This window comes from Alligator mississippiensis, chromosome 3, assembly GCF_030867095.1.
Source record: "Alligator mississippiensis isolate rAllMis1 chromosome 3, rAllMis1, whole genome shotgun sequence".
In the NCBI taxonomy this organism is placed as follows: Eukaryota; Metazoa; Chordata; order Crocodylia; family Alligatoridae; genus Alligator; species Alligator mississippiensis.
This window is the reverse complement of record NC_081826.1, coordinates 49,264,332-49,280,432: the sequence shown is the minus strand read 5'-3', so window position 1 is coordinate 49,280,432 and position 16,101 is coordinate 49,264,332. Positions and strand designations below refer to the sequence as shown.

Sequence of the window (16,101 nt, the reverse complement as noted above, 5' to 3'; positions counted from 1 at the left end):
AGCAGTGCCCCCCGGGCTGCCCTCTCCCAGCCCCAGCTGACCTATGTGCTTCTGCAGGGGTCGTCACAGATGCCAGTGAGCTGTGTCAGGTTTGGGCCCCTTGGCCTGTCAGCTGCCACACTCAGACTGCTGCCTGGTTTGATTCCCAGTGTGGGCCAGGTGATCCAGGGATCCTTGGACTTTCCAGGGTGCTATGCCCTGGGGAGAGTCACCAGCTTCCTGTCAGTAGTTTGCTAAGTGCCCAGGTCCTCCCTGGACACTTCAGCAGCAGGAGGGGCAGGCACTTCCTCTCTGAGCGTGCTCACCCTACAGGGACAGGCTGGCTCCCTTCTGACTGCGGGGAAAGCATCCAGCTCTGCTGCTGGTGCCCCCTTGTCTGCACCCCTGTGGCTCAGCTCCTGGCTCCTTTTATGCCTGGAGCCTTCAAGTGCCAGACCAACTGGCAAGGCTCCTTCCAGCTGTGTGGTGCCAGCTGATTGCATGCTGGTGCTGCAATGAGTTGGGCATTAGTCTGCCACAGTGGACCATAAAAAATTAAATCTTGAGTCAGAGAAAAGGAGACTGTGTCCCCAGTGGGGAGGGGAAGAAGCACAGATAATTTGGAATGGGATATTTGACAAATGCTTAGAGAAGCAGCACCAGGACTTCAGTTGGCTGCTAGCACATCAGATTGTACCAGTGTGGGTGCTCCATTACAGTGTGAATGGAGTGGAATGGGTTGGACTGGAATCTCCACTACTGTGGAGAACAGCCTAAATAAACATGTCACAGGGAAGAAAACATGGCATGTGATGTGCGAGTGTCAGTTTGCCAGAATGGTCTGCGGAAAGGAAGAGAAACTCCTACAGCAGCTGGGTGACAAGGGCCAACTCATGTTAGAAGTGGTTCCATGCTGAGCATGGGGCAGGACCCAGAGGAAGGATGGAGGAAGAGTACTGAAAGCTGTAGTGAGATTTCACACAGCACTGTGGAAGTCAAGAAACTTACTAGTCTTTCAACAACTGGAACTCTCTGTAGAGGATACCGTGCATTTGGGCTTGAGCAAACGGGTGGTAATGCTGGCAGGACATAAGAAAACTATGTAAGGAGCAGGTGATGGATTTATGGAAAAGAGAAGAATGGAGATACCTAGTAGATCTAGGATGAAAAGATGATGAGACCTGAGAGGCAGCAAAGCTATAGTTGCAGACCAGGGGTTGGCTAGGAAAAGTATGACAGGGGCTAAAACAGGACATATATGGGATAAGTGGTAATAGGCATTAATAGACAAGCTTGGAAGGTGACAGGGAATAATGCAGTATTAAGAAACAAAAGTATCCAAGTCCCTGGATTAATGAGAATTTGGAGAAGGAACGAATCATTGGATAATATATAAATGTCCTGTGTTTTTTGTTAGTCTTCTTTGTTGAAGTTTTGGAAACTGATAGAAGCATGTTTTAAGCTTTAACACCTTATTTTTTATTTTCTTCATAGTCAATGTAGTTTTTGTAATGTAATGTATGCTGATGGAAGCAGGTTTTTAATTTTTTAACACTTTCTTAAAACAAAAAAGTTTCCCATCAGTATGTTTGCCCAATATGGGCTATGTCTTTTATAGTTGTGCTCAGTGTTGCCATACTCACTGAGTACATGCTACTTTTTGGCAGCAGTTTAGTGATAGACAGTGTATTTAATGAGGTTTCCTTGTATGCAAGTATAAGACAAGGGGCTTTTTGACAAAGGGCTTTTTCTCTCATGCTGATTGAGGAAAAAACCCTAATCTTGTATTTGAACATATATGGTAATTAACTATATATCATCCTGTGATACAACCTTGACCAAAAATCTAGTCTAGCTAAACCTCCTGTGTGGATTGTAAATACCACAGTGTAATTCTATACAAAATTCTTGTGAAGTTATATAGTTAATTAAAGATGTTATGTAAATTAGCTGCAGACACCACAGAATATATTTTATATTTAATTGTAATATTTGTTCAGTTAATCTTGGAGTGGGAATTGAGCATTCTGAGGCAAGAAATTGTATTGTATTTGTTTTAATTTTTTTTTGTTCCTGGTATGATAGGTACCCTAACTTCAGTAAGCTCTATTATCATATCAATAACAATTTTGAATAATAAATGTATTTGAGAATTCTTTTTCTGTTTACAAATTATCCACAGAAAGATTGCAAAGCTGAATATCCATACATATTGAATACATTTTATGTGACTTAGCCATACTAAGAATAGACTGTTAGAGACCAACATTTAATGTTATTCAGCTAATGACTGCACAAACAGCATTTGACTAGACAAATGTGGGTTGTATAACTGTACTGTCCTTTCAGGAAACTAAAATGGAATTTGTCAGCTTCCTATAATATATTCATCCACATAATTATTACTCTGAGGGGCCATTGAGAATCCGATGTTGAGGGTACATACAGAGGGAAATTTGATTGATACAGTCAGTTAGTCTAGATGATGGCCATAACTGTGGATGTAGTTACTGTAGATGATGGCCTTCACTGAAGGCCATAACCCATAAGATTAGGCAGAGACTAACACAAATGTGATAGATAATTTGTTGGAGATAAAGACAGTTGGCTGGAAACTGGAGAGAGCATTTTTGATTGGTGGTGGTTTGAATATGGTCCTATAACTGAGAGTTAAAAACAAATTTCAACTTATATTATCTAATATACATCTTCAGGAATGCACATATCAGTTAGCTGATTAAGGAAACTGTTGTCTGGATCTATTTGTTTCTGTTCTGAGAGAGAATACCAATATCAAAAGTGCTAATCTTTTTTGACCATCCAGGCAGCCATAACCAGCAATGTTTTATGTACGTACCAGGAATAGTACATTAAACTTTCAGGGCATTACGTCAGAGCTAGCTCATTTGCTTTGGGTCACTGCAATCTGAGACCAGTAAAAATTGTCTTGCATTCAGTATTAGTTGAAATGCTGACTGGTTTCTTGTTTAGCTACCTAAAAAAGTCTTGTTTATCTTATCTTCACTCTGCATGTTCTCATCCCATCTGAGAACAATGACATATTTTTTCTTAAGGTAATGGCAACTCTCATTAGAACATGAAAGAAAATGATATAAGCAATAGTAGGCTTATAACAGCAGGAAACTCATCACTTTGTGAAACTGGACTGTATATAGGACCCAAAACACTCTATGTATGTGTTAGATAAGAATTAGAAGAATTATGTCACCCATCAAAGTGGAACCACTTCTGCAGTAGAAAATGGCAGACTTTCAATTTTATATTACAGTATGACGTGGTAAAGAAAAAGGCTCAAGTCCACCAACATCTTACAGGTCAAGAATGCTGCTATTTTTGGTACTTTGCCCAAAAATGTTGCCAGCCCCTGTACTAGAGCATGGCTTCACCTACTGAATCACAGAAATAGTTTTTTTTTTCCCATCCAAATAAAAACTCCTGCTTACATTAGGAGATCTTACGACATTACAGCTTGCAGCAGCGTGACTTGTCATGTTTATAGTTAAAAATGGGATTGGAAAAATCTGTCTGCCTAATTTTAAATTCAACCCTAATTACTACCTTATTTAGGTGTAGACAGAAATAGTGGGGGATCATTTAATAAAGGTATCTTTTTCATTCAGCTGCACTTATAAAAAATACATTTTTTTGCACACCAGGAATAAATAAATATAAATTGCTGATTACATTATTTCCATTTAGCACTGGATTTATAAAAAAGGAATCTAAGGGTAAGCCAGTAATTTCATCCTTCTTGAGGTTTACTATTTGGTGATTTGAGAGTATAACTGTTGTATAAGTAATACGCTACATGTGTATTAATGGTTATATATGTAGTTAAATTAAGGGCATGTCTACTCCATATTGGGAAGTGCCATTAGAACATGATCTACCTTTTTGCTTCTGCTCCATGAGCATTACATGCCAAAAAATGTCACATAGCTGGTATTCAAATAGTGCTAGGCATGCTCAGCATCATGCTCATCAGGACATAAGACTGAAAGCCTGAGACTAATGCTAGGCCTGCTCTGTACATGTGCCAAAAGTAGCTATGTGACATTTTTCTGGCACGTAGCAGGTACAAAACAGAAGCAAGTAGGCACAGAATGGTTTTTGGTGACATCCTCTTTTACTGCCTGGCTCTAGAAATCTACATTTTAAGATTTTAAAACAATCGGTGCCTGAAGCTAAGCTACCAAGTCCACATTTAGACAATTTATATATGTAGCCTCTCAAAAGGATGGCAGCCAGGAACCCAACTGTGTTAGCTACAGTCAAAGGGGGAACAGGACTCTTGTAGCCTACAGGGGCCAATGGCTATAATGGCCAGCCCCAACAAGAAAACAAGCCCCGAGCCTGGGGTCTGTCATGGACCCTGGGAGAGTGCAGGGTATGAACAGCCTAAGCACATTAGCCAAATAGGGGCAGCTGAGTCAAGCTGCAGCAAGTAGGGCAAGCTGATTAGTAGCCAAACTAGAAACCCCTGGTGGTAACGGAAGAGCCAAGAGACAGGAAGGGCTGGAGCTCTGGGGCATCAGTACCTGGGAGCTAGCAGGGTACTCTGGCCCTGCAGGGTGGGGAGCTCCTGTGCAAGGTGTCTGCAGATGAGCCAACTGGCACCCATGTTGTCCCAGGGAGCTGTGCGGGAAAAGCCAAGGGGGGACTGATAGCTTGTACTGATCTAGTGTAGGGAGAATTTTTGTTATACAGCCACTGTGCTTGTGTTTATATTGTGATTAGGTTAATTGGTTGTGGCTATGGGGTAAGTGTGGAGGCCATGGAGAGGTGCCTGGCAGGGCACTCAGTAACTAATAGCGCAGCTTGGGGTAGGGTGGCCACTGTTACATCCGCAAAACACAGGACATCCCGTTGGTGAGGGGTGAGACCACTGGTCCCCTTGGCCAATCAGTGGCGAGGGTTGGGGCTACTGTCTCCTCAGCCAATCAGGAGCGAGAGGTGGGTCCCCGGCTCCTTGGCCAATCAGCAGCAAGGTGCGGGACCACCACAAGAAGACCACAAAAAGATTGCTATTCGATCCATGAGCCCCACACTGATGAATGTATGGTGCCCTGTGAAATGAGGGAAAGCAAATGCTAGGATCAGGTAGCAAGTTTGTGAGCCTCTGCAGTTCAGCCAGCAGGGAGCCTCGCCTCCTCCCCTTGCATCATGGTTTCACATATCTCACAGCTCTGCCATTCTCCCCAGACAGTGCAGCCTTGAGAGAACGTGGCACTATAGGTATGAGGCTCAAATACCCCCTCCAGTCTCACTCCAGCCTCACTCCCCACTTGGGAGCCAGGGGCACACACTGCGCAGGGACCTCACCTCCCTCCTATCAGCATTCAGCACAGACACTGGGCACCCAGGAATCTTCCCTGGCCACACCTGGTCACAGCTGGGCTGAATGGGATGAGTGGACACTGGATGCCCATGGTAGTGCAGCCAGCTACCTGGAGGGACCTTCTCTTTCTTCCCCAAGAGACAGACAGGTTTGACTGTCCCAGAGGAGAAATAATGGCTTAATGAGCTGGCCCAGTTGCTCAGGAGCTTGGAGGCCCCTCTGCTCAAAACTCCCTCTCCCCGCACAACAGGACACCCCAGGGACTCACTGAGCTGCTCTGTGGGTGCAAAGATGGTGACCAAGGTTCCTTGGGTGAATTTGATATCTTTTATTAGACCAACCCAAATGGTTGGAGAATAGTTATTAAGCAAGAGATTCCTCCCAGTCCCACTGGTGTTCTAGCAGATACAAATGCAATGTTCCACCTGCCTGCTCTCAAAGCCATTACCTTACGCCAAGGTGTTTGTGTGCAGATCACTTGCCCAGTCCTGGCAGCCCAGGCCCACTGGCACAAGCCCAGTCCAGGGTCAGGGAGCTCAGGCATGCAACAGTGCCTAGGCTCTCACTGTGCCTGCACTTGCACTGCAGCCATGGCTCCTCCTTCAGGCACAGAGGGACCAGCCCCTGGCATCTTCCACCTCCCTCCCTGGCTGGCTCAGAACCTTGCTTATCCTGGCTGCGCACTCCCATACCACTAGGCACAGCCAATAGAATTGTGAGGACAAATGGTTGACATGCATTTCCACCAATGAACTGAAAATCAGGACTTTTTGCAGTCTGTTCCTCATTCAGGAATCAACAGGGCACAATGGGTTTAAAAACAGGATGGTCCAGTATAAAACTGGACCAATGGCCAACCTAGCCTGGGATCAGGGGCCTAGTAGAGAGCTGGAGGAGCCAGGCAAAGGCCAGGAGAACCAAGGCCACAGTAGAGAGGCTGAAGCCAGGGCAGGCTTAAGCCAAGAGGACTAAAGCATGCTGAAAGGGGCTGAAGTCGAATAGAGGCAGCATCCAGATTAGGGACGGGGCCCAGGTAGAAGTGAGCCTTGCCAGGGCTAGGGGCTTGGTAGGCTAGGCAGGTTGTCTTGACAGAGCCAGTGGACCCAGTACAAGACTTAGAGGAACAAATGTAAGGCATGGTTGTGGCTACTGGGGTGGAAAGAGGCTACAAATACGTCATAAGGCAACTGGTGTCCTGTGGCACTAAAAGGGCCAGGAAGGCCATAACATAGTGTCACAGGAGCAAGGTGGAACTAGACCAGGCTTGCTCTGGGGCCCTGGGGGCAGCTTCCTAAACCCTTATAAATAATATGAAGGCATGACAGGTGAGATACAAAGGGAGGTACCCCAGGGAGCTGAAGGTAGGGAGGGACAGGGGCTGAGTGATCACCTGGGGGAGTCATGGCCATCCCTGGGCCCTGATCCTGTCACAAGGAGTTATTAATCTAAATGTCTATTAGTTTAATGACAAAAAGAAATATATTATAATATGCTTTATATCAGTATATTATTTTAACTATGAGTATATATAATAAGCACTGAGCCAAATTGAGCCTTTAATCATGCTTGATTGCAGTAAACACTACATTTGCAAACTGCTTTTATCTCCTTAGACAGAAAGTGACACCAAATTAATTAATTAATACTCATTGTCTGTGGGCAGAGTTTGACTGATTGTGAAGGATCAACCTAGCAGACAATCTCTGCTATTGGTATTCTGAACATGAATGTAAAATATTTCCATCCATGAAACATGTGAAGCTCCTCTGCTCTCATCTTCCTTTCTGTTCCAGACAAAAAAAAAAAACCCACAAAAAAACAAAGACCAAGGGACTTCATAAAGCAGCCCCTATTGTTAACTATCACTGCACTCAGGATATCGCAGTATGTTTAGGGGGAAATGTTACCCAAAATGTCACTGACTGAAACATCTCTACTCAAAATTCCATCTTTACTGTTTTTGGCAGAATCCTGAAAGTCCACAGCTCAGATCCTCTAAAGAGGTGCACATATGTTTATCTTTACCCAGATGAGCATTCCCATTGATGACAATAGGATGGCTCCCATTTGCAGTAGTTGGGAAAACTGGAATCCAGTGCCTGCTATGGACCCACTTAGTGGGCTATGGACACTTATAGCTTATTTAGAAATCATCTAACTATTGTTAATAACAATTTAATAACACCACTTTCCACAGCATCTTCCATCCCCAAAGACTACTTTCTGCAGAGATTTTTTTTGTACAGGTCTCTCATCAAAATACTGAACACACTTAACCTTGTGTAGCTCATGGAGTTTGCCAAAATCACAGGCAAAGGGGCTGCGTGAAACCTACTAAAGGGGTTCTGAATTTCATTTCTAAAATAAGTAATTAATGGATACTCTTAGGCCTTTCTGGCTTTACATTTATCAATGCCCTTGAAACCAATTCAAATGTGTTTATGTATCTGTATCTCCAGTATACACCATATGACTTTTGCTATTCTTTCCTTCATCCTAATTAATGGGTATTCCTTGGCATAAATCCCATAGTTGCGGTGAACAGCTCTTGGCAGAGATGCCAGTGCCAGCCCTTTTCAATAGAGTTTCTTTTTACCACATGCTTAAGTGTGACCTATATCAAAGATGACAGAAAACAAGTGCAACTTTTTCAGACCAATAGTTGTAGGGTCTACACAGAGTAAAGACATAAGGGTATCTTATATTACACCATAATTCTGCTCACCTGGCCCTTTCAAATGATTATTATTTTTTCCTGTAGCCCTTCTCCATGTGCATACCTAATCAGCAAGTTTAATTTATGGCCCTTGTTGCTTTCTAAATGTTTAATTAAGTTAGTAGTTAGAGCTGACTCATAAACACATAAAAACTCAGAGTGGGAAACTAATTATACACTGCACCTGCCCTCCAAATAATTAGCATAATTCATTACCAACAATTAGCAGCAATAGTGCTAAAAGTTAGCTACCCTAGCAGTTGTAAAAATAAGGACAGATCTCCATCTTGCAAGCAAAGCTGGGGAACAGGGGGGAAAAAAGAAAATCAAGAAAGGTCTTTTGTGAAAACAGGACTTACATATTTCCTTTGCCATCATACACCCATTTGGTGCTGCCAATTCCTTCATAGTCTGAAGCCCAGTAATAAAGGCATGCATTAATGTGCAAGATAAACAGCAGGTATCCAGTTGTTCGAATGACTCTGTAAAGGACAATGCATTCTAAATTACAGCTGATGTAACTCCTGCTAATGTAGGCTGTTTTTATTTTGCCTTATGTAACTCCTACTATATGTTGCCACAATACAGCACCTTGACCATCTCTCCATTCTTCCTGGTGTCAAATAAATTACCTTTGTAGAATAAATGATGCATGGTCACACCTAAGTTTCTCTTAGGACTTTATAATCCATTGGTTACTTGGCTATGAATATTTGTAAAGAATTTGAACTATATTAACAGAAGTGTTGGGTACAAATCAATGTGCTTGACAACACCTGCTCAAGAAGGTTTCAGGGCTGGAGCCATAGGTGTTTCAGGTCAGAAATGTGCTGCACAGACAGAGCTCTCTGAGGAAGTTTGCCAAATGTCAGCTTCTGGGTAAAGCCAGCATTTTTTGGTCCTTCACTTTCTTGAGAAAATAGTTCACCCAATTAAAAGAAAACCACAACACCCTCCTTTATCACAGGACAGTCCTTTGTTCAGAAACTTTTTTACTTAGGTAAGTTATATACCAAACCTGTTAGCAAAGAGGGTCCATAATTTAGTAGGCATAGCAGCAGATCCAGGCTCTGTCATTTTAGGCTAGATCCTGTAAATTAGGCCAGTGCTTCAGGCCTAATCACTAAATATGTTGTCAAAGGAAGATTCGTCCCGACATGGAGCACTCATGATCTTTAAGGAATACATGGGGTGATGTAGGCCCATAAAGGCAGGATCCTGAGAAGTCAGCTGAGCAGGAAGCTGCCTAACTACTGGCTAAGCTAGTCAGGAGTGATATGCAGAAGGAAAGGAACTGGGCTCATCTACACTGTTTTCTAGTCTGTGGAAAACAAAAGAGAAAAGGAGGTGGAGTATCACTGAAAATTCAGTACTTTAGTGGTTAAGAAACTGACCTGTCATGTGGAAGTCCTTGCTCTGAATCAGGCAGAACAGGGATATAAACCTGGGTCTCATATCCCTGGGAGTGAGCAGTAACTGCCAGAGGATAGGCAGACAAAAAACTGTCATTTCTACAAGCTGCATCTAGCTAAGGCATACTCCAAGTATATGTGCAAGATCACATTCTTATTAAATGGGGGAACATTTAGTCTGACAATCTGCTTTGGAGCCTGCAGGGCTTTGGCCTGATGTAAGACTCTGAACAGCTTAGCAGGCATAGGGTGACATGATCACCTAGAGAGCTTTGTGCAGACTGGTGGAAATTACATGCTAGAGGACTTGGGTAGCTACAAGATGAGGTGACAGCTGAGCAGCAATTTTTGAAATGTTAATGGTACCTAATGGTGGACTTAGGTGTTTAAATAGGTGGAGAGGTGTCCAAGCATCCTCTAGCTTTTTCTCAGTATGTGACCCTGTGCATATTACTTACCTTCACTGTGCTTCAATTTCCCTATCAAACCTTTCTCGCAAGAGGCTTGTGAATCACCAGTATGGGAAGCACTAAATAAGTATTAAATACTATCAACCAACACCTGATCTAGTTAATAAATATGGTTATAGATTTAAAGTACATAGTAAACAGGAAGAAATAGAGAAATATAGGGAAGGCAAGGAAGATCAAATATCTTCAGATAAGATTTAACTGGAATGAGAGGGAGCATTGACACAAAGCTATAGGAAGGTTGCTCAATATTAGGTAGGAACTACAGAGAAGGCAGCTCTTCCAATTCTGAACTGAATTCTGAAATGCTGAGAATTAGACCCATTGATCCAGGACTGCGTTTGAGTCTGAGAGCACATCTACCTGTCACTCTATGGTGATGTAACAATGCACTATGGCGATGTAGTAATCACATGGGTCTACACGTGATTGGCAGCTATGCTGTTGTAACAGCACACTCCCCCATTTTAGTGCCAGGCGCATGGCTCACTATGGGCAATTACTGTGCTGTTCTTTAGTACTTCCAAAAGGAAGTACTAAAGTGGCACTATAGCAATGTCGCCACATGGTGACATGTAGACATGCCCTGAGAGTCTTGATATCAAATGACTTTAGAAAATACAGCAGCAGACACCTAAAAATACTTGAATGGATTTCCAAATCATCGCCTCCTATATTTATAAAATATCCAAAGACATTACATAAATGATGCTTTCATTTCTTTTTACATTTTAGTCCTGTTTCTAAATCTCATGAAATATGTTTTGCAATGTAAGAATCCCAAATCTTTAATTTAAATGGAATTGCCCTTGCAATACAACAGGATAGCATGGAAGGGTTTTTGCTTATGATGCAGCAGCCTATTAACCTATGGGCACCCTGGAACTAGCCAGGGAAAAATTCCCCAGATACATGTATTGCATAGACCAGAGACAGCCAAACCTGTTAATGCTTTTATCAGCAAACCAGAACTGTATATGACAGAGAGCCACAAGGCACACAATTTTGGAGATGTATATGCCTCAGAGTCACTGATCCATGCCTTAGCTCAAATAACAATTTGTTCTTCTCAAGAACAGAAGAAAAAAAAAAAATAAATGGACTAGCTAATCAACTAGCTAGTGCTAGTGATTAACTACAGAGAACTGGAATACTGCCATAAGCAAAGTTACTTCCTGTAACTTTACTTCCTGTGACTAAGTTACTTCTGTAATTCTCCCATTAAAGAAGCCCTTCTTTATTTAGGAGATTTTCTGTAGCTAGTGGTAAACACTTATGCATGAGAGTAACTTTACTCGTACATGCAACCCAACTGAATGGAATGGGATTTCTCATGTAAATAAAGTTATTCATATGAATAACTGATTACAGGATCAGGGACTACAATGAAGAAAATGGAGATATTTAAAACACAATGAAGATATATAAAAGACAATGACTGAAAGGAATAGTTTGAGGTTCATCATTTGTATACCATGCCTGGCTGACAGCCTGTGAGAAAAAGGCCATGTATAGATGTTAAATTTCTACCGGAAGAATTGCCATTCTCACTGGAGAAAGTAGGAAAGTACAAGTGTTCATTCATTTTCATCTAGAGGAAACATGGCCACTCTGGGAGAAAGATCTTTCAAATTGACACCTGGAAAAACTCCCTTGTGAGAGAACCTTTCTCTTGCAAGAATGAGCACGAGTACACTGCTAGAATGACTCACATTCTGTGCTAACCTTTCAATGAAGGGTCTACTGGGTACATACCTGTAGACGTATGCTTTGTCCAGGATAGCTTCCAACCGATCATTAAACTCAAAGAATGTGTTATGCTAGATGGAAATCAAATGTAAGCAATCCAACACATCTTATCACATATTATGTGATATCTTATCAGATTTTCTTTTCTACTGGGATACACATTAGTAAACATACGTATCTTGTAACTACAGCATTTTTTTTCTACTCTGACTTGCTTTGTGCATTTAGTTTAAAAGTGAACTGCAGAACTAATATAAAAAATGAGTTAAGCATAAATTTAGGTGGGCATTTTTGCATTACACAAGCTATGGAAGATCCCTTACTATGAACCATAGTGACTTATGATGATGATGATAAACAATTCTTTTATTCAGACAAAAAAAGTCTCTTTGTCTGCATTAAACATAATTTTGCCAGAGTGAATATATCATTTTAAAGATCTTTTTTCTTGTCCCTGATTAGCTGATGATATTCCAGACTGCATCATTCTCTAACAACGATGTGAGGTCTCAGTGACTACAGTTCTCATACTAAATTATTAAACACTGACAATCTATTCATGTGCTGAATTCCTCCCACAGTAACTATTTTAACTTAGTTTTGCTGTTCACTTTTAACATTACCATGTATTTTTAAAATTTGTTTTCTGGTCAGCATGCATTTGCTTGCCAATTTGTTATACGAGTTCTTCATTTTACATTCTCCCTTATCAGTTTGGTTATGAGTTATGGATACTTGTTGATAACAACAGCACAAAAACAAGCCACATTTGCTGGAAAGGATATTAAAAAGCATGCCACTGACCCTTCCTCCCTTCACCTTAGTTCTTTTTACAGGCACATGATGATTAAGATAACAAAGTGAGACTTTTTTTAGGTAAATATTTGGTCTAAGGTTATATATCAACTATATTACCATAAAGGGTTTTGGTGTGGTTAGCTGTGTTAGTTTGAAGACAAGGCAGAAGGTAGGGCACAATAGCATGTTAAGCCCCCAGTTGACATTACAATGATCATACATTTGGGATCTGAGGAATTTTGTGTCCGATCCGAAAAATCCTATATCCTGTCTTGCCAGTATGTGTATGGCAGGACACATTATTTTTGGGACTGGGGATAAAATTCTTCAAATCCCAATCATGCGACTATGGAGCAGGCAATGCTGGAGCAGTCCCACATTTAGGAACCAGTTCCCTGATGTTGGGCTGTACAGACATGCCTTTCCACGGGTGGGGAGCAGCCCTGAGTTCTTAATACAGGACTGGGGATTCAGGTGGGGAAGAGTCCTGGGTCCCTGAGCCGGGATATGAGGCTGCCTCTGCTGATTGGGTGGAGAGAGCCACAGCTTATGGTTCATCATGGAAGCATGCAGTTGGGACTAGGAAGCTCTCCATTTGCCAAATGCACTACTTCCTTGCTGAAGTATATACAGCCAGGGATTGTGGAGCTCCTCAGTCCCTAGGTGCACATCCCCAGGCCCACAGTTTCTCTACTAGAGCGTGTACATCTGGGCATCAGAGAACCTTGGTCCCCAGCTGTCCTTTAAAGCAACAATACAAACAAACCACCAAGTTGTTCTTCATTAAGTGTGGAACATATTTGTGGCTGGCTAGCCATTTTATCATGCTATAAATTCACCAAATATGTGGCACATTGCAATTTGTGACACAATTAGTAGGTTAATTGTACCAAAATTGTAACATTTGCCAGGGGCCTAAAAGACTTAACTGACTTTGAGAAGCACACATTTTCGTAGGCACTATCCTACTTTGTCAGATGCCTTGCCAGGACTGGAGGAAAGAAACATTTTTTTAGAAGGGAAAGGTACATAAAGGGTTTTGGTTTTGAAGCAGATGCTTTTCCCATTGTATACTGCTCACATGCCAAATTAATGAGTACTTTGCCTATATAGATAAAAAGAAAGATTTTGACACTGTTTCATGTAGTAGTGAACTTTTCAATGGTGGGAATAACAAAATTGGAGTTAAATAAAAGTATCTAGCTTCCAGGCACCTCAAGGGAATAATGTGGAGGCCCACAACTTCACTGAGACCTCCAGGAAGGTCTTTGCTGATGGAAGAGAAATGTGCAGGCTGCCCCTCTCCACATCATGTAGACAACTTTGCAAGCTGATGTGGAGAGCAGGCAGAACTATGGTCTGTCTCCTTCCTGTCCCATTCACACTTCATTGAGCATTGTGCATTTCTTTGTATTTGGTATGAAATAATGTGCTTGGGTTTATTACATGGGTAGTAAATATTTACATTAACTCTTCATTCCCTTGCCTGTCAGTGGTTGATTTTTCTAAGTATTTGCAGTTTACATAAATGGAAGATATTCAGCCTGGATAACAGAAGCACTATTTACAAGTAAAAAAAAGTAAAGAAAAGTAAAATCAGCAGAAAAGCTCCAGAACCATGATTCCTGTTAGACAATGTATCTGTTGTCTACATATTCAAAAAAGGCAATATATCTTTTATATATTTATGTTGTAGCCATTTATAGATTCTGTGGTTTTGACCCATAGAAAGTAGTATTTATACATAAGAAGTTAAAAGTCCCAAAGATTTTAGTGAAATTTTTGCAAGGTTTCAAACTTTTCATGTTTACTTGGTCTTACCTTTAATACCTTGTTGGCTCTAAACATGGGGTTAAACCCAAAGAAGATGTATAGAACATCAAATGGTATTACTGATGCCAGGTCAAACTGTTGAAAAGCACAATTCAATTAAGACTTAACAATAATTAAAATGTGTTTACATGTTGTTGTGAACATGTCTAAATTAAATAAGCATTGTGCACGGAATATGATCAGTCAACATGCAGTTCCCATATCTTTCTAAATAAGTGACAAGCAATATAATCTCTTTAAAAATACCAATGGCTTTTCATTGCCCCAGAGACCACACATCCTCAGATTTTTATCTAAGGATTATTAAAAATATCTTCGATATTATTAAAAGCAATGCTATATTTAAATGATGAAATGCTATTGGATCAGCCTGAGATGTGTGTTGTGTGAGAGAAAAGAAAAGAGCACCACACAAGCCTCTCTTAGTAGGAGTATGAATGTTAGAGCCATTGCCTCCAGTAACCTGGGAGTGCACTGCCTGCTCTAAACATATCAGAGGTGTCACCTCAGGTTCCCTTTAATGCAACCATTCTGTTCTATTCCATGCAGGTTCTTTTATCACCATAGTTTCTGAGCACCTCCCACCAATTCCTGAAGAGATGCGACTAACATGTTTTCACAGCTGGTTCTCTCTTTTTTCCTCATTCTTTCCAAGAGGAAAGCCTGTTTTGTGGAGAGAAAGGGAACTGTGGTAGTTGGGTGCTGTCTTTTAAAGTGACAACTGCTGGCTACAACTCTGCCCTGCTATTCCTCCTATGGTAAGAAATAGGGTTGTCAATTAATCACTGTTAACATGTTGTGATTAACATGTTAATTAGTTCTTGCATTAATTTTTTAACACATTAATCCCGCACATGGTTTTGGAGCCAGTGCCCAGGCTGTGCTCTGCCACCATCACCACTGCCTCTGGGCTGCCCAGAAGGGCAGCAGTGGCAGTCCAGAGGAGCTGCAGGGCAGCCCAGGTGTGGGCTCTCGGCTGCTGCAGCAGAAAAGGTGGGGGGGGCGCAAACACACATGCACACACACACACACACATACACACACAAGCAGCTGCAGCATGCATGCAGCCAGGAACACAGCCTGGCAGTGTGTTGAGCAGCACTGAGAAGGTAAGCCCATGGTGGGGAAGGGGCAGGGGAGCAGATCAAGACCTCCACAGTGAGGGGGGAAGTGGGGCAAGGGCTGGGGTGAATGGGGTCCCTGAGGCCAGGATGGGTAATGGGATGGAGCTACAGGAGGCTTTTCCAGAGGTGCGGGGGGGGGGGGGGCAGATGCCCCCTGCTGCATGCACCCCTGGGGGAAGCATGGGGGATATGTGCCCCCTGGATTTGTGCGTTGGGCAGAAGCAGGCTGCCTGCTGCAGGCTGGGTCTCTGCACCTTGCTGCTTTTGCCCTGGGTGCTGTGCTATGCCGTGTTGTGCCTCCTGTCACCAGGTGGGCAGAGCCCATGCAGCACAGCCAGCACTTAGCTCCCAGGGCAAAGGTAGCAGGGTGCAGAGCCCCAGCCTTCAGTGGGCAGCCCATCTCTGCCCCATGCACAAAACTGGGGGGTACCTGCCCCCCTTGCCTCTCCCAGGGGTGCACACAGTGCAGGAAGCCACAGTCCCTTCCCCTTCACAGATTTACCTGCTGGGTGCTGCTGTATATGCCACCGAGTTACCACAATTCCAGTTTTAAAAAAAGAGGGCACCTGTGGTGGGGGGTGTAATATGATTGTGGGGGGGCAGTGATATGCCCATGCCCTTCCCCTCACTCCCAAACCACAGCCCTCTCCTTCCCTGCTGC

General features: G+C 42.6%; 1 protein-coding gene across 1 annotated transcript in view; it reads right to left on the bottom strand.

Annotated features, from left to right (window-relative positions):
• CNGB3 (cyclic nucleotide gated channel subunit beta 3) overlaps window positions 1–16,101 on the bottom strand; it is a 62,222-nt gene that overhangs the window by 32,433 nt on the left and 13,688 nt on the right. The window contains exons 5-7 of the mRNA XM_059723911.1: window positions 14,305–14,391; window positions 11,692–11,756; window positions 8,414–8,536 (exon numbers count right to left, since the gene is read on the bottom strand). Coding sequence (XP_059579894.1) covers window positions 8,414–8,536; window positions 11,692–11,756; window positions 14,305–14,391 — 275 coding nt within the window. The remainder of the gene's footprint in view (window positions 1–8,413; window positions 8,537–11,691; window positions 11,757–14,304; window positions 14,392–16,101) is intronic.